At 41.3% G+C, this 14535-nt stretch overlaps 1 protein-coding gene across 1 annotated transcript in view; it reads right to left on the reverse strand.

Moving 5' to 3' along the window:
* The window catches only part of FIG4 (FIG4 phosphoinositide 5-phosphatase), a 169879-nt gene that overhangs the window by 72480 nt on the left and 82864 nt on the right, over positions 1-14535 (reverse strand). Inside the window, exons 12-15 of the mRNA XM_061131543.1 lie at positions 13393-13509; positions 11363-11408; positions 10223-10371; positions 9053-9219 (exon numbers count right to left, since the gene is read on the reverse strand). Coding sequence (XP_060987526.1) covers positions 9053-9219; positions 10223-10371; positions 11363-11408; positions 13393-13509 — 479 coding nt within the window. The remainder of the gene's footprint in view (positions 1-9052; positions 9220-10222; positions 10372-11362; positions 11409-13392; positions 13510-14535) is intronic.

Consider the following 14535-nt stretch of genomic DNA (forward strand, 5'->3'; position numbering starts at 1 on the left):
TGCTTTTATAGTAATTATGTTCTTTATGATTCTTGAATAGCCTTAATGGCACTTAATAATTCACACTATGCAGTACCTCAAAATATCTTAATTCTATCTAAAGAAGCTTTCCATTTTTCAGCATGTTTTCAAGGAGTTTCTTTTATCCCTAATTAAGCCTAATAGTAGTTCCTTTAATTTTTGGCAAGTATGATAAAATGTAAGATTGAGAAACCTAACCAAATAACAGATATGCCTTCAAAGGATCATAGTGGAGACTCTTGAATGTACTGCTGTTACATTAACTTACAATGTATCTATGGTATTTACCTCACCTACTAAGCTTAGAATCTAAGGCCAGCCCTAATGAGCCCCAGGATCTTTTCCTGGCTACTTTTGACTGCAGATGAAGTTTTCACCCTCTGGAAGACAGCAGTACTTTGGATCCAGACAAAAGCTTAAAATAGGTAGGTTCCCTGCAGTTGCAGATAACAAGAGGGCAAAATAACTACCTACTTTTATATTCAATTGTGCTTTAAAGGAAAAAGGAATATGCACCTTTCAAACTCCATCCAAATGGTTAATCACTAATGCACTGTATTTCAATAGGTCAGGCTTAAAGATAACAGTTCTTTTTAATTAGCCAAACATTTTTATTTGGAAACTAGAATATTTGTTGACCTAATATTAAATTAAGTCCATGATAAAGTGGCCTCTGAAATCAGTAATGAAATGGGATGCTATTCGATAAACAGTACTATTTAACCAGGGTGAGGAGCATACAGTGAACTTAGACCACTATTGCCTACTGTATGTTGAAATAAATACCAATTAAATGTAAGAAAGACAAAGATCAACACCCTAATAGAAAAACATGCAGTTTTTAAAAGAAACAAATAGATGATAAACATTCAAAACCTCAACTTTACTATTATTCAATAAACACTGCAAACTGAAAACAATGCAAACCATTTTCTACGTATTAACCTGGCAAATACTTTCCAAAATGGGCACTCCTATATTCCTCTGAGAGAGAAATGATTGCTACATCCTTTCATTAAGGCTATCTGGCTGTGTGTGTGTGTGTGTGTGTGTGTGTATGTTTTTAAAGATCCTGAAAATATCTATACTCTGACCTAATAAATATGCTTCTGAAATTTTCATAAGATAAAAAACATGCAAAAAAGATGTTTGTTTAAAAGAAACATAAATGCACAATAAAAATAGGTAACCTGACTATGGTGCTTCTAAAGGAGACTGCCGCAAGGCTACCAGAAATTAAGTTGTAAAAGAATATTTAGGGTCATAAAGATTACTCACATTATCTAAAAGGGCAAAAGCAGATGTACATTACCTGTACAGTAACTAGAAGGATCATGTTCCGCTAAATATGAACAAGTTGCTGTCTCCGAAAGGTGAGGATTATATGATTTGTGAGTTATTTTATACTTTTTATAATTAGCATATATTACCTTCATAACTACAAAAAAAAAAAAAAACACCATTCATTCATCCAAGAGCCTACTATGTCCCACACTAGGGATACGGTCTATACATAACTGATTATCTGGCTTTCACGGGGCTTACATTCCACAGTAGGAAACAAAAATAATACCCAAGTAAATAAGGTACAGGGTACTTTCAGAGGACGTTAGTTCTATGAAAAAATAAGAGTGACATGAGAGTGATGAGGGACACTTAGGTCGGGTGGTCAGGGAAGCAGGTGGAGGCTGCACAATGTCAGGAGCACCACGAAGGTGGCGGGGGGAGCGGGGGGCTGGAGGGCAGGGGGCAGAGAAAGAGCAGGACTGGGGAGAGCAAGGCAGACCACACACGACCTCGAAGGCCATGGCAAAGAGTCCGATCTTAAATGTGATGAGAAGCCCTGGAAGGGATTTCAGAGCAGGCAGTGATATGATCTAACTCTCGAAAGGTTCACTGTGGCTGCCGTGAAGAGCAAGAACAGAAGAGGGGAGGCTGAGGGAGGAATCAGGAGCCACGGCAGCTGTTCAGAGCCACCAGCTGTCTGCACCAGCCCGGCCACAGTGAGCAGGAAACACGGGAGGATTTGGGATAGACTCTGGAGGTGGAGCCAACCAGGTTTGCTGAGAGATGAGACTGGGGAGGATAAGGAGAATAAAGAAATTAAGGATGATTCCTAGGATTCTGAACTGAACAATGGGAGCAGAGGGGAAAAAAGAAAAAAAGTAGAGAAACAAGTTTGGGGCAGAGTCAATAGTTCCTGCTGGAAATGATTAGTTTGAGATTCTTCTCAGATATCTGTGGTAGGAAGAAAACTTGGCCTCATGACCTTCCCTCCATAGTTTCTCATGAATATTTAATCTTAGATGGAATATTATGAATATGAAAGGCACAAAATATATTATTATGAATATGAAAGGCAGAAAAGCGCCTTTGTAGATGTAACTGAAATGACTAATCAATGACTTCAAGGTAGGAAAATTAACATGTCTTACATGGATCGGCCACTGGAATCACAACAATCCTTTTAGGGCAGAAGAGGAAAGCAGACAGATTTGAGGCACAAGGGCTGACACACCATCGCTCGCTTTGAAGATGGAGTGGACCACAAGTCAAGGAAGGCAGGCAGCCTCTCAAACCCGAGAACGAGCCCCAGCCAGCAGCACATGGGCACAGTAGTCCAAGAACCACCTGGGGTTCTGCCAACAACCTGAATGAGCCCGGAGGCCTCCGGATCAGAGCCCACATTCTGACTTCATTGCTCTCATTTGGACTTCGGCCAGGTGAGAGCCTAAGCAGAGAACACAGCTGGGTAATGCTATTCCCAGACTTCTGAACCACAGACACTGGGACATAATAAACGGGTGTTGTTTTAAGCCACTGAGTTTGTGATAATTAGTTATGGCACCTGTAGAAAACTAACACAATATTCAGGAGGAGATGCCTGCAAGGTAGGCATTTAGATAAGTAAGTCTGGAGTTCAGTGGAGGAGTCAGGGAAGAGATATATATTTGAGTGTCAAACACACGGTATTTAAAAGCTGGGTGAGATGCCCCTAAGGTAAAAGTGTAGAAAGAGAAGAGGAGAGTTTAGAAACAGGTAACTTCTCCTGAAGTTACCAGCGAGACTGGGAGAGGCAGCACAGAGGTGAGTTTCAAGAAAGAGGGAGTGCTCCACGGTGATACAAGCTGCCGAACATCTGAGCAAGGAGAACACAGGAAAGGAGCCCCTGGTTTGGCAGTGGGACATTGTGGGTGATTGTGACAAGCCCAGGTTTGGGGGCATGACAGGGCAGAGGCTCAGTGAAGCAGGTGGAGAGAACAGGATGTGAGAGAGGGACAGGTGTGCAGATAACTCTTCCAAGAGGTTTTGCTTTAGGAGAGCAGAGCTTTTGTGAGCACTGGGTGTGGTTAAGAATAGAAGGAAAGGTTAGATGGAAAACATAAGGTGTGCTCATGAAAATGAGGCAGCAGAGGGGAGAAACTGACCACATACAGCAGTGAGCATATAATGACAGGGGTTCAGTCCCTGGGTCAGGAAGATCCCCTGGAGAAGTAAATGACAACCCACTCCAGTATTCTTGCCTGGGAAATCTCATGGACAGAGGAGCCTGGCGGGCTACAATCCATGGGGTCACAGAGCTGGACATGAATGAGCAACTAAACAACAACAACAACACACACACACACACACACACACACACATATATGTATATATACTTGTGTATATATATGTATATACAGCTGGTCTACTATTAACTGTGCAGGTATCTTATCTCTTTTTCTTAAAATAGGATTTCAATTCAATAAGCTTCAGAAAAAAATATTCAGGTTTACCTACATGTAAATATAAAAGAAAATTAGAGCTTGACAAGGAATTACAATTATAAACTTCCTCCTAACATCCAAGAGAATGCCTAGGTACTTGTTCTTTTCTTATTGACATCCTACAACTGCTTATGTAGCCAGTTATAAGAGAAACCAAAGGACATTTCCTAGAAAGAAACCCCAGAACATGGTAATAATATGTGAAAACTCAAAACAGTTTTTAAAATGAACCTAAAGGGGAGTCAGTTGGGTTACCCACATAGTATTCATCTGAATATATTCATCTGAATATATATGAATACATGAACCAAGGATAAAATTCTTAACAACCTAATTTCAAGTACCTTCCTGTCTACCTCAGAGACATAACATGGACAGACTGATTCACAAAGTTATCTTGAGTGCTTAAAGAAAATGGTTCTATTAATATGTTACCATTATATAATATCCATTGTAATTTAAAAGTTGTACACCCCAGTGGCACCATGCTTCTCAAAATAAAGAAGTCTATTTTAGCCATATCATTCATAAAATAATTCCTTTCATAATAGTTCCTCTTTCAGTTGTGCATAATTTCGCGTTACCTTTCCATTGTGTGCACATTACTTACTTACGACTACCTTCTGTCTTTTAATTGTTCTCCTTTCATTTTTAATCACGCACAGCTACACATTCACTCTCTGTGCTCTAATCCTAGTGAAAAACACACGACTTGGTCCTTAAGTGTCTCCCACACTGGAGGCAGACGCTTTAACCTCTGAGCCACCAGGGAAGCCCTAAGTGTCAATAATAACTCCCAGTTCAGGAACAGCCCTGAACAAGAGAGGACAGCAGACTGGATGACCCTTTCCTCAGGGCGGTTTTAAACCTTGTTCATGATAACACATATCCAGAGGTATATGTACTTGTTGGCACATGACTTACACAGCTGTTCAAGCTGAACTGTGTTCCCCACAAAAGAGATGCTAAAAGTCTTAAGCCCCAGGACCTGTGAATATGACCCTATATGCAAATCAAGTCTGCAGATGTAGTCCTGTTAAGATACAGCCACGCTGGAATGGGGCAGGCCCTGCATTCAGTATGACTGGTGTCTTCGTAAGAAGAGACACGAGCACCCGGGGAGGAGAACAGCACGGAGACACAACAGGAGAGGAGAACACCATGTGACACCGGAGACAGAAATGAAAGCCCCCCAGTTTTAACTGCCAGCCAAGGATCATCAGCAAACCATCAGAAGATAAGCAGCAAGGAAGGAACCTCCCCCAGAGCCTCCAGAGGGGGGACAGCCCTGCTGACATCTTGATTTCTAACTTAAAGCCTCCAGGGCTGTGAAACAGCACATTTCTGTTGTTTTAAGGCACCCAGCTTGCAGCGCTTTGTTATAGAAGTCCTAGAAAACCAGTACAGTAATGAAGCATAGCCAGTGAGACTGCCTCCAGAGAGACTACCTTAAAACCATTCTAATTTACAAAAACAAGTGAAACCACATGTTATTTTTAGTGTTTTAGCTATTTATAATAATCATTTGCAATAATGTAGCCACTTGGAATATATCAATATATATAAATATCATTGGGAACTACAGCAATAAGTGTAATAAAGGATGATGGGAATACTTCAATATTTTTGCTTTAGAAATCTAGAATGTCAACTTACACCACTGACCTGAATTTCTAAATTTGACTTTCCTAACTCTTGATTTTTGTTCAGATTAATATACTTTGATTGTAAAGTTCCTAAATCCAGCTCAAGGAGTCATGCATACAGAGTAACATCCAAACACTCTAAAGGTCTATAGTGGCTTTGTGGTTTATGTTACGCATTGAGCTTACCATCTGTACAATGGCCATATGAATTCGAAAGACATGATTTGAGCAGTCTAAGAGCATTACTGATAAACTACATGTTATTAGGCTGATATACTTAGCCCTGTTGATTTCTGAATTCAGGGAAAAGGGGAAGCTAGGGAGGGCATAAGTAATGAATTAACTCATGTGTCATGAGCAAGGCAGCAGGGACACCATAGTGAACCAGTAGTAAATAAGATGCTCATGAGCTCGTGGGTCTCACGGCAGGGGACCCAGGGACACACAGCACAACTAATAGCACAGTCAAGGATTTAAGTGCAATTGGGCCAAGTGCTGCAAAGGTACAGAATGATACAAGAACAAAAACTGGAGTACCTTCCTTGAGAAAGTGAAAGCAGAGTGAGCTCTGAAAGGCTCAGAAGGCTGCAGTCTTACGTTCCCATGTTCCAAGGGGGTACAGGAGGAACCTCTGGCAGAGGAAGCCTAACCTAGTCAGGAAAGAGCGAGAAGGTCCGTGTGCCTGGAGAGCCGTGATGGGGGAAGGGGATGGCATGAATGGCAGAATGGCAAGGCAGGCGGGGCCAGACCACACAGGACCTCTAGGTCTGTCCTGCACGTCCCCCCATACCCACCAGGCTGCCAACCAGCTTCTGACCCCTCTGCAGCATGGAAACAGGGATGGTCTTACTTGATCTTGACTCCAAAGTGACCCCCATGCTCCCCACTCCTGCTGTTCATGCTTTAGTGTGATAGATATCCTGGGTTATGTAGTGAATTGTTTCTCTCTAAAAAGATATACTGAAGCCCTAAACCCCAATATCCATTAATGTAATCTTATTTGAAATTAGGGTCTTTTCAGACATAATCAAGTTATGTGTGCTCAGTTGCATTCAATTCTTTGTGACCACATGGACTGTAGCCCACCAGGCTCCTCTGTCCATGGGATTTTCCAAGCAAAAATACTGGAATGGGTTGCTATTTCCTTCTCCAAAGGATCTTCCTGACCCAGGAATCAAACCAGGTCTCCTGCATTTCCTGCATTGGTAGGCGGATTCTTTACCATGACACCACCTGGGAAGCCTGAATCAAGTTAAGATAATGCCATACTGAATTAGGGTAGACCCTAATCCAATTAGGGCTTTGCAGGTGGCACTAGTGGTAAAGAACGGGCCTGCCAATGCAGGAGATGTAAGAGATACGGGTTTGATCCCTGGGTCAAGGATCCCCTGGAGAAGGAGACAGCAACCACCCCAGTATTCTTGCATGGAAAATCCCATGGACAGAGGAGGCTGGCGGGCTACAGCCCATGTCACAAAGGGTCGGACACAACTGAAGTGACTGAGTGTGCATGCGTGCTAATCCAATATGACTGGTGTCCCTACAGGAAGAGGGAAACTTGACACACACAGAGGAAGAAGACCGTGTGACAATGGAAGCAAGACAGCTGCAAGCCAAGGAACACTGAGGACTGCTGGCAAAATATCAGAAGCTGGGAAGAAGCATTCTCCTCTGCGGACTTCAGAGTGAACTTGGCTCTGCTGACAACTTGACACCGACCTTCTACCATTGAACTGTGAGGTAAGTTTCTGCTGTTTTACATCACCTAGTTCTTAGTATTCTGTTGCAGCAGCCTTAGGAAACTGTCACAGATTTTGCTTCTGTGTGAGTGGGACCATGATTTGCTTCTGAGCAATGGTATATGGCAAAGTGATGGCATGTCACCCCACAGTTACATTATGTTATATAAGACTGCCCTGCCAGAAGACTCATTCTAGAGACCCTTTCCCATGCCAGTGATGAAGACGCAAGCTGCCATGAGCCCTACAAGGAACAAGTCCACAACGAACTGAATTCCCCCAACAAGCACATGAGCAGGGAGGCAGATCCTCCCCAAATCAGGCCTCCGGATGAGACCACAGTCTGACTGACATCTCCACTACAACTTGGTGAGACCCTCTGCAGAGAACCTGGCTAAACTGTGCCTGGAATTCTGACTCAGAGAAATCATGAGATAATGAATATATGTTGCTTTAAGCTCTCAATTTTTCAGTAATTTGTTAGATAGCACAGAAAACGAATATGCCTTTGCATTCTCTCTGGGCACGGAAAAGGCTGAAGGCTGACTCTTTTGTGGATGTTTTCATGTACTCTCCTGAGGTTTCCAGCACTGGGGACAGCTGCAGTTCCCTTGGTGTGGGCACAGGCATCTTCTTACATCAGGCATTTTCCTGCAACTTCTTCCTTGGGAAGCCGGTGATCAATCACCTCCTGGTTCCCGCTGCTATGGTCCCTCTGGCCAGGACCTAGGCCAGTGCCATGCCAGCACCCTCCCCCATGGGGCCCACCTCTGGCCACCTGGTAGGTCTAATGATCCTCTGGCTTAACCAACTCTAGGAGGGGAGGCCATTCCCAACATGGCAACTCAGCCCGTCCCTCTGCTTCAGCTTTGCCACACAGCAGCCCGAAGCCAACAGCTCCACCAGTTCCCTCCAACGAAAGAACACTACATTAAGCCTGCCCAGAGTCCAGTTCTCTCCAGGCTGGAGGTAAAGAAGCAGGGGTAGGGGACAGTCACTGTGTAGCAAAAATTCAAAGAATCTCTTTGCCAATATCTCTTCTCTACATTTTGTAAACGTTTTTATCTTTAGTCTAGTTCAAGAGTCCAAGACTCACAAAATCAACCTGAACTCTTCCTTTAAAAATTCTGTGCACAGGACCTGTCTCACAATCACTTTGGTGGGTGACATCAGAATGGAGGCAGAAAAAGTGTCATTTTAACCACCTGTTGCTATTAGTACTCCCAAGTGATAAAATAAGAAAAGACTAAAATTTAGTGTTAATGTTACTTCCCATTTCTAGCTGACATTTAAAAGAATCAGTGATTTCACATTCTTAGACAAATGTTAAAATGATGAACTCTATTTAAAAATAATTACTCAACACTCTTAAATTGATCTATGTATTATCAGGGCTTCCCGGGTGGCTCAGCTGGTAAAGAATCCACCTGCAATGCAGGAGGCCTGGGTTCGATCCCTGGGTCAGGAAGATCTCCTGAAGAAGGAAAAAGGCTACCTACTCCAGTATTCTGGCCTAGAGAATTCCATGGGCTGTATAGTCCGTAGGGTTGCAAAGAGTGGGACATGACAGAGTGACTTTCATTTTCATTATAAGCAGAAACTAGGAATGAGGCAGAAGCCAAGGAATTACAGTACTGTGAAGTATATAAAAGCTCCAGTTATGGGTGGCCCAAGTGCCCTACTTAAAATACAAAGTTTATTCATTCATTTACTGCATATTTACTGAGCGCTTCCTAAGTGACAGATTCTGTTTTATTTAAACTTTTAAAATATTTAACTTTGACATTACTTTTCCAGTTAGCTTTAAAAACAGGGATATGTAAAAGAGAAAAATGTGCATCAGGGTAAGTCTCAGAAATGCATATAACTCCAGAATTACCTGAAAAGGCATTGCTGTAATATCGAGATAGGGTCTGCATGATGTCTTTTGAGTGCTGGGTCCACGGTGCTATCTTTCTGTAGGTTTTTACACGATGAACAAGTTGGGAACCACCATACTGAAGGGAAAGGGTATCCCCATGGTCTTCATAGAGTTCCTCAAACAACCTAAGAAGCCCAAGTAAAACACACAAACACTAAAGAATTTCATCCAAAGTATTATACACCTTATTCACTTAGTTACAAACTCAAAACAAGTCTTGTCCTACATGAATTCCTCTGAGCCTTTCTTTTCAAGTAGACTCTTCAACATCTTGAAGATAAATGCATATGCAAAATGTATCATATTTTATAGTAATAGTCCAATAAGCAACAAAATCACAGAAAACTCTAAGAAAAAAAAAAAAAGCAGGGGGACCAAAAAGGCATAACCCACCCAAGGCTAGACCAAGGTGGTTCCACTCTCTTAAAAGATTCCTAACTTTCCGCAGCCTGCCAGCTCAATTTACCTCCCATGACAGGATTTCCTGTTCTCTCTGAATTGCCTTTGCAAGAAAGGACAAGCTCTTGTCACATCAAACCATATTCTTTCCTAGAAATACATGTTTGAAACTTATGTTTCTTCAAGTGCCTGTTAAGGTTTTTTAAAGCAGTGATGGCTGAGATCTGGCCATTTGTGAGCTGAGCACTCTTATGGACACAGCCTTGATGACTATCTCAGAGGACTGATAATAGCCATCACTGCCTTTCAAGAAACACTACTTCATGCACTGTCATGGACCAAATGGACAGTGAAATAACAGTGTTTCTTACCGAAGAACCAATCTTTTATCTATCTTACCTGTTTAATTCAAAATATATGAAGACATACTACTTTTTTCCTAACACAGTCTGAGATCTTTTTTTTTTTTTTAAAGAAACTCACTAGTTTGGATTTATCTAAAGTACACAGTGTTTTTTGATAATTAACATGAATAGGAAAACAAAACCATGGCAACAACACACAGGGCTTTAATAGAAATAGATGTTACCAAATTTAAATAACGTCTTTTAACAACATAATTTTTGAGAAGCCAAAGGGGGAAATAAGTTCATAAAAGTCCTTTATGATTAATCAAGTTTGCTTTCTGTCATTACCAGCATTTGAAAGGCAAAAAAAAATAAGGCTTACCTAACTGCATCTGTATCAAACTGTAGATTCGGTTTGTCAATTAAGCCCAAGGAGTATAGTTGATAAGCCAAAGCACATTTCCCCACCATAAACTGTGCTGTGTTGGTGCGATCCAAACAGTCCACACAGTTGGTTCTAAGAACACCAGTCTAAAGAGAAACACCTTAAACAGTCAATCATTCAGTCATCAGAACTACTTCCATCCTACTTAAGATTTCTTTAAGAAGACAAGCTGCAAGTAGGGTGTTATTCCTGAACAAATAATGAAGCATTTTTTTTTTCATTATAAAAGGTTATATTTTTTAAAAAAAAGGTTATATTTGCTATTTACAATATTTCTCCAATAGCATCATTATACCTTCTAGTCTATATTTGAATTTTTCTTTAGTTTAACAAGATAAAACAAATAGCTAACATTTTCCACATGTACCAATTAGTTAAATATGTGCTTTTCCTCCTGGTCTGTCTCCTTTAGTGTACAAACCAAAATATTTAGTGACTGAGGGGCTGTTTCATTCTTAAAGCATAATTAATATATATAGTGATTATCTGGCTCATTTTCCAAAGTCCTTCTAATTTATTCTTTACACATTTCTGTTTATGTTTCTATTTCCAATAATTTTATATTATGTGGAAAAAAATCTATGAAAGTGAAAGTTGCTCAGTTGTGTCTGACTCTTTGTGACCCCATGAACTATACAGTCCATGGAATTCTCCAGGACAGAATACTGGAGTGGGAAGCCTCTCCCTTCTCCAGGGGATCTTCCCAACCCAGAGATCAAACCCAGGTCTCCCGCATTGCAGGTGGATTCTTTACTAGGCTGAGCCACAAGGGAAGTCCAAGAATACTGGAGTGGGTAGCCTGTCCCTTCTCCAGTGGGTCTTCTCAACTCGGGAATTGAACCGGGGTCTCCTGCACTGCTATCAGGGAAGCCCCCCCAAAAATCTACAGGCTATTACTATTTCAGCCACACATCCTTTTCAAGAGTTAAACACTAGCTATAAGGCATTAAAACTTGTTCTCAAATGATTAATAATGTTGCATTCAGTAAGAAGTATCTCTCTCCATGGTTGCTTTCAGAAAACATCACACACAGTGAATACAGATTCTGTTCATTATTAACACAATGTCATCTATACCTGCAGGCGACCAGTGGGAATCACGCATCCTCCTAGTTCATTCCACCTGTGTTTAAAAATACATGCTTTAATTTTACAATGTTTAATAACATAATCTATATTCATATTTGGTACCAGCTCTTTATTAAGAATCAAAGTAATAGGGCTGAACGCCCCTGAATAATCAGTTGATTCAGTTTACTTTCTCAGTAAGTGAATTTGCAAATAACAGAGATGGAATGCTACCCATGCTCTCCTCAAAGGGAGGCCTGGAAAGGAGCATCTTAACCTGCTTCGGCCCCACACACTAGCATTTTGTCACCCACGTTCATCTCTTACTTTAATTTAAGCCCATTTCCTGTTCGGTCTCTATAGACATGAATAATAATTGCAGATCAACTTTATAATACAATCTACCAGGCCTGCTCCTTCTCCCCTCGACTTTAGGAGGTTCTACTTCCTTCAGCTTTTCTTCGTGGAGCTTTGCTACAGTCCTTTCATTGTTTTTACAAACTTCTTTATTATTTTCCTTTCCACATGTTTTCTCCATGTGCCAATGAAGGCATGAGGAAATATTCTATTATAAGTACTATGTAATGACATTAATCTTTTAATTATTTAAAAGAAGGTGCAGTGCAGAAAAAGAGTTAACACAGCAGGCCTGACTGCTATCCTCAGAAAGGCCCGCTTACAAGGCTGGCCCTTGGCTGGCGCTGGGAACTTTAATTTCCACTATTCCCAGAACAGATAAGCATGGCTCGTGGTGCCTAAGCTGTCTGTAGAAACAACGTGGTTTGCTGAACAGCCTTTCCTTCTGGGAGCCTGAAATTTTGGTAGCTGCCAGGCAGAGCTGCCTGTGGGACCACTTCTAGTAAAAACCCTGGCACTGAGTCTTTAATCATTTCCCCTGGTTGGCAACACTTCACGTTCGCTGTCACAAGTTGCTGGGGGAATTGAACATGCTCCGTGTGACTCCACCAGGAGAGGACTCTGGAAGCGAGTGCCTCATTTCCTCTGGACTTTGTCCCATGTGCTTTCTTCCTTGGCTAATTTTGCTTTGTTTTGTTTGTTCACAATAAATCATAGCCAAGAGGACAACAATACAGTGCGACCCCTGAGTTCTCTTAGGAAATCACAGAGCCCAGGAGGGGTCTTAGGGACCCTGGTCACAGGTGCCCTGCAATTCAAACTATAACAGTAGGATTACTTGCAAAGATATACACATTAATAATTGGTTAGGTGTTTTTTTTTCCCTTGCTTTTTGCATGATTTTTCTTTACCATTATAGTTAACTTTGTTAACTGAAAATAAAATGCTGGAAATACATAATATTGGTTCTTTAAAGATAAATTAAGCACAGATGCTTGATCTGAACAAGCTCACAAAGTAGTAATGAAGAAAGATTTGTGAGCAAATAACTATAATACAGTGATAAATTTCATTAAAATGTTAGTATAGACTGGTCTGACTCTTTGGGACCCCATGGACTAAAGCCCACTAGGCTCCTCTGTCCATGGGATTTTCCAGGCAAGAATACTGGAGTCGATTGCCATTTCCTTCTCCAGGGGATCTTCCTGACCCAGGGATTGAACCCGGGTCTCCTGCAGGCAGATTCTTTATGGTTTCAGCCACCAAGGAAGCCCCAGTGAAGAAAGATCTGTGAGCAAATAACTAATACAGTGACAAATTTCATTAAAATGTTAGTATAAATACTAATCTATAGATGGGTGCATAAGAAAAAAATTTCCTGCTATTTAATACTGAAACACAGAATTCATTACAGAAAGTTTTATTTTACAGAAATACTTTATGTAACATTTATTCTAAGAAGCAAGAGATTCTGTGGCTTCTATCTCAAGGTATGTAGCTGCCAGGAGAATCTCCCACCCTCATGAATGTTCATTCCACAAACACATGGACAGGGTGTCGTCTCCCCAAAGGAATAAAGTCATCTATCTTCCAAGGAGTACAAACTGCTCATGTCTAGAATACTTTTTGTCTATAAGAGCTAACTTCTTGATATCTTTTAGGTTTTAAAACACCATACGTACTTTTCATCTGGCCGCAGAATGCTACAGTAAGAATCGGGGCGGTTTACAAAGAAGCCTGTTTTCTTCACCACGCTTTCTGCAATCACATTCAGGCGATCTAGAACATTACACAGCTTGCTGAGAACAAGGAAGAAGAGTAAGAGAAGTGAGAAGGGCCCGACTCTTAACATGCACCTATGCTTATACCTAAAGCAAAGGCTACAGTAATGATACTTGGGAATGCAATTTTTTAAATCTCTGGTTTGTACTCAATAGGGACATTGTAAGAATTAATTTCTAGAATGCAAGGTGTACTCAATAACTAGCAAGATTTGGCACAAGAAGGGCCTGTAACTCAATAGCAACTATTGGCAAGACTTAAACTTGGCACATGGCATCTCCCAGCAAGAGCCTTTTCCGAAGCCTTTCACTCCCCAAGAGTGGAGTCAGTGAAGTCAACACGCAGTCATGAAATGTGAAGAGAGCACAATGCTCAGTGCAGCTGTTTGGGAAGAAAACACTGGTAAATAAATTACTATGAATGGCACCAACCAGTAACCAGGCTTATACTCTGGGAAGTGTGTGTATGTGTGTGTGCACGTGCATGGATCTAACTACATGAAATGATTCAGAGAAAAGTACAATGAGTCAAGTGCAAAACAATACAGTGACATTAAGAAAATGAGAGAGAGAGACCTTGATGTGAACCTAGCATTTGTATGACGCCCAGCAAGTGAGTCAAAGGACAGTGCAAGGTTAATGAGAGTTCCTTGGAAGAGATGAGTTTTGAATCAGAACTTGACGGTAAGAGAGGTGGGAAAGCACCCTGGGGAGGAGGGAGGAGGAGTGGAAGGAGAGGAAAGAATAGGAACAAAGGGTCCAGAACTGGACTTCTGCTGCTACACTGGAGACAGAACATGACGGTTAGCTTTTCAGAAGCAGAATAGCCCTGGGAATAAAGGAGTTATTACATTCTGGAACCAACCAGATGTTAGGGCTTTCACATTACACCAAGGGGTCTGGATTTACTATAAATGGTGGGAGTTAGTGCTGGCTCACCCATGAGTGAGAACATCTGAAAGTGGCGTCTGAGAACGGAATTAAACAGGGAGATAGAATGAAATAGAAAAAAAAAAAAAGGTGAAACTAATGCCTTTGAGGAGA

This window comes from Dama dama, chromosome 28 (assembly GCF_033118175.1).
Source record: "Dama dama isolate Ldn47 chromosome 28, ASM3311817v1, whole genome shotgun sequence".
Lineage (NCBI taxonomy): Eukaryota > Metazoa > Chordata > Mammalia > Artiodactyla > Cervidae > Dama > Dama dama.